The sequence below is a fragment of the Nannospalax galili genome, unplaced genomic scaffold, assembly GCF_000622305.1.
Source record: "Nannospalax galili isolate Female #2095 unplaced genomic scaffold, S.galili_v1.0 scaffold1581, whole genome shotgun sequence".
In the NCBI taxonomy this organism is placed as follows: Eukaryota; Metazoa; Chordata; class Mammalia; order Rodentia; family Spalacidae; genus Nannospalax; species Nannospalax galili.
The window spans coordinates 172,879-177,267 of NW_008344294.1; the positions used below are offsets into that span (position 1 = coordinate 172,879).

The following is a 4,389-nucleotide window of genomic DNA, read 5'->3' on the forward strand; positions in this document are numbered from 1 at the left end:
AACAATGTCCTCTGATGTCTAAGCAAGTGCTGTGTCAGTGCATATATACACAAAGATAGATAGATTATAGATGATAGATTGATGATAGATAAATTACATAGAGGAAAAACATTGACATCCTAGCTACTCATAGTTAATATCACAGTTCAATGACATTAATTATACTCAAGCTGATAAATGACCATTATTATAATCCATTTCTAGAAATTTCTCATCTTCCCATAGAGGAACCTGCAATCATTTAAATTAACTTTCCATTCATTCCTCAATCCTAATAAACACAGTTGTGTTTTGAAGCTTAATAAAAATTAAAACATGCATTAATAATTCATGTGAACAAATAGGAATTTATTGTAGATATGCATATTAATTTTTATTACCTTTTCTTTTTAGATATTTCTCTTGAGTTTTTGTGCTTTTCATATAATAGATATTAATCAAATTTAGACTCCTCCCCAACCTGTATCTTCCCATACCCCTCCTGCACTGGATTTCATACATTCTGACACATATGTTCAGTCAATATTTGTACCCAGTTATCCCTTCTGTCCAGGTTCATTCATGGGAGTCTAATCAGCCTACCTACAATCATTCCCTCAAAGAAGAACTACCTTACTTCAACCATCAATAATCAGTTACCAATAGTTCTTTGGCTGGGGTTGGACCAGCTGCCAATCTCCCTCATGCTACACTGGGATTTTGTTTAATTGAGTTGGGATAGGTCTTGCGCATGCTGTCACCATTGTTGCAAGTTCATACGAACAAGCTTGCAGTGACCTGAAACTTTCTGTTTCCTTATCTTTATGCACCAAACCTGGCTCTTGCAATCTTTCTGTCCCCTCTTCCACAATGGTTCCTGACTGTGGGTAAGTGAGATTTAATTGTAAGAGTCTTATTTAGGGACACACACTCTGCAGTCTCCTGCTCTCTAAAACTTAGTCAGTTATGGCCGTCTATGTTCCTCACACTTTATTGTACAAGCAAGCTTTGCTGGTGGGGTTTGAGGGGTATATTAGTATTCACTCTACCCCCTGTTCTGGTATGCTCCATGAGCCTTAGGTATAGATGTTCCACTCTAGATGTGTCACCTAGAGCTGGGCATTTCTAAAGACATATATTCTATGTGTGTAACCAGTTGTGGAACTCTGTAATAGCCTTCAGGTGTGGCAATAAAAGAAGCTTCTTTGATGAGTGGTTCATGGTATACTTGTCTGTAAATATAAGGATCAATATTTAATATACAGTAAGAAAGTTCATTTGTCTAGAAATATGACAGAGATAGGGTTTTCTCTATGATCTACGACATCTTCAGCTATGTGTGTTTGGTTATGATTATATTGCCACCCATGAATTCCCTCCCACTGAGATAGGCTTAAGTCCAATGAAATACCTGTTGATTACCACATAGATAAAAGTGCCACTACTCTCTTTACTTCCCTGGGCTGCACAGCCTCCAGGTGTCCTTGTGCCAGCACTTTCCTGCTCTCTAGGAGCCCTCTGGGCCTGGTCCCATACTCACTTCCCTTTGTTTCCTGGGCACACTGTCTGCAGTGTCCTGGTGCCAGCACCTTCCCTGGGTAAGTCCAGCATGACCACCGTGCCTTGATTCCCCCAGCCTCTTTCACCCTCCCAGCTCCCCAACCCTCCTCCTAGCCTGGATACAGGCACATTTCTTCTCTTGGCAACCCAGATACTGACACCATGCCTAACCTCTCGTCCCAGAGAAACCACCTAGCTAGTTATAGCTGTAAATGCCTACATTAAAAAAAATCAGAAAGAACACAAATAAATGACTTAACATTGCAACTGAAGATATTTGAAAAGCAAAAACAAACAAAATCCAAACTCAGAACACAAGAAGAAATAACATACAACATACATCAGAGCAGAAATTAAAGAAATAGAAACAAACAATACAAAGAATCAATCAATCCGAGCTGATTCTTTGAAAAGATAAACAAGACTGATACACTGCTGGCCCAGTTAACCAAAAGAAAGAAAGAGCACCTCCAAATCAACAAATTCAGAGGTGAAAGGGGACACATTACAACAGACACCAAAGAGATCCAGAACATTATAAGGGAATACTTTAAAAAACCTACATGCTGCTAAATTTGAAAACCTAAAAGAAATGGATGGGTATTTAAAAGCATGGGAACCACCAAAACTAAACCAAGAAGAGATTGACATCTTAAACAAACTCATAACACATAAGCAAATTGAAACAGTAATATAAAACCTTCCAACTAAAAAAAGCCCAGTACCAGATGGATTTATACCAGAATTCTACCAGACATTTAAAGAGGATCTACATCCAATACTACTTAATTTATTCAAAAACATAGAAATGGAGGGAGAACTTCCAAATTCCTTCTATGAAGCAAGCATGATTCTGATACCAAAGCCAGATATAGATACATCCAAAAAAGAAAACTATAGACCCATATCCTTAATGAACATAGATCAAAAATTCTCAACAAGATACTTGCAAACTGTATACAGACACACATCAAAAAGATCATCCACCATGATCAAGGTGGCTTTATTTCAGAGATGAAGGGATAGTTCAATATATGTAAGTCAATAAATGTCATAAGTCATACAAATGGGCCCAAAGACAAGAACCACATGATCACCTCAACCAATGCAGAGAAGGCCATTGACAAAATTCAACATGCATTTGTGTTCAAAGTCCTATAGGGAATTGGACTGGAGGGAACATACCTCAACATAATTAAAGCCACATATAATAAACCCACAGACAACATCATTCTAAATGGAGAAAAACTGGAAGCTTTCCCATTGAAATCATGAACCAGACAAGGCTGTCCACTATCTCCATTCCTCTTTAACATAGTGCTTAAAAGTCTTGCAAGAGCAATAAGACAAGAGAAAGAAAACAAAAGAGTAATAATTGGAAAAGTAGAGATTAAATTATCCATTTTTGCAGATGATTATATTATATCTAAGAGATGCCAAAAACTCCACCAGAAAACTCATAGAAATTATTAACACATTCAAAAAGTGGGAGGTTACAAAGTTAATCTACAAAAGTCTCTAGCCATTCTATGTACCAATAACAAGCAATCAGAGGAAGAGTACATGGAAACACTCCCCTCCAGAATACCTGCAAAAAAAACCCTCAAAATAAACCTGACCAAAGATATTGAAGACCTCTAAAATAAAAATTTTAAATCCTTAAAGCAAGAGATTGAGGAAGAAATCAGTAGATGAAAGGATATCCCAAACTCATGGATGAGAAGAATTAATATTGTGAAAATGACCATCCTACGAAAGCCATTTTTAAATTAAAAAATGTGCAATGCCAGTCAAAATCCCCATGAAATTTTTTCACAGAATTGGGAACAAGTATTCTAAGATGCAAATGGAAGCACAAAAGACCTCAGATAGCCAAAGAAACCCTGAGCACTAAAAGCAATCCTGGGGGGAGGGGGATTACTATACCAGATAAAATGGAAGCACAAAAGACCTCGGATATCCAAAGCGACCCTGAGCACTAAGAGCAATACCAGGGGGAATACTATACAAGTTTTTAAGCTATATTACAGAGCTATAGTCATAAAAACAACATGGTGTTGGCACAAAAATAGACCCATAGATCAATGGAACAAAATTGAAGACCCAAATATGAGTAAATGCAATGTCAGCCACCTGATATTTGACAAAAGGACCAAGAACATTCACTGGAGGAAAGACAGTATGTTCAGCAAATGGTGCTGGCAAAACTGGATCTCCACCTGTAGAAGAATGAAATTAAACCCCTATATTTCACTTTGCACTAAAGTCAATTCCAAATGGATTAAAGACCTCAATTTGAAGCCTGAAACTCTGAAACTGTTAGAAGAAATCATTGGCAATAAACAACAAGATATAAGGGTAGGAAAGAATTTTCTAAACCGGACATCAACTGTCCAGGAAACAAGGTCAAGAATCAACAAATGGGACCTCATTAAACTGAAATGCTTCTGTACATCAAAGGAAGCAACCAAAGTAGTGAAGAACAAAACACACAGAATGGGAGAAAATCTTCACCAGCAACACATCTGACAGAGGTCTAATATCCAAAATATATAAAGAACTCAATAAACAAAGAATCAAGAAAGGACTTAACCACAATTAATACATGGGCTAAGGAACTGAACAGAGGGTTCTCAAAAGAAGAAATAAAGATGGCAACATCATAAAAGATGTTCAACATCACTAATAATTAGGGAAATGCAAATTAAAACCACTTTATGATTTCATCTTACCCTAGTCAGACTGGCTAAGATCAAGAGAACAAACAATACCAAATGTTGGAGAGGATGTGGGGAAAGGGGAACGCTCATCCACTGCTGGTGGGACTGCAAGCTTGTTCAACCCCTATGG

General features: G+C 37.4%; 1 protein-coding gene across 1 annotated transcript in view; it reads right to left on the bottom strand.

Moving 5' to 3' along the window:
- Nucleotides 1–3,343: 3,343 nt before the first annotated feature.
- LOC103740057 (olfactory receptor 7E24-like) overlaps nt 3,344–4,389 on the bottom strand; it is a gene marked incomplete at its 3' end in the record, with an annotated part of 6,844 nt that continues 5,798 nt past the window's right edge. The window contains exon 2 of the mRNA XM_008840606.3: nt 3,344–3,368. Within this exon, the coding sequence (XP_008838828.2) occupies nt 3,344–3,368 (25 nt within the window). The remainder of the gene's footprint in view (nt 3,369–4,389) is intronic.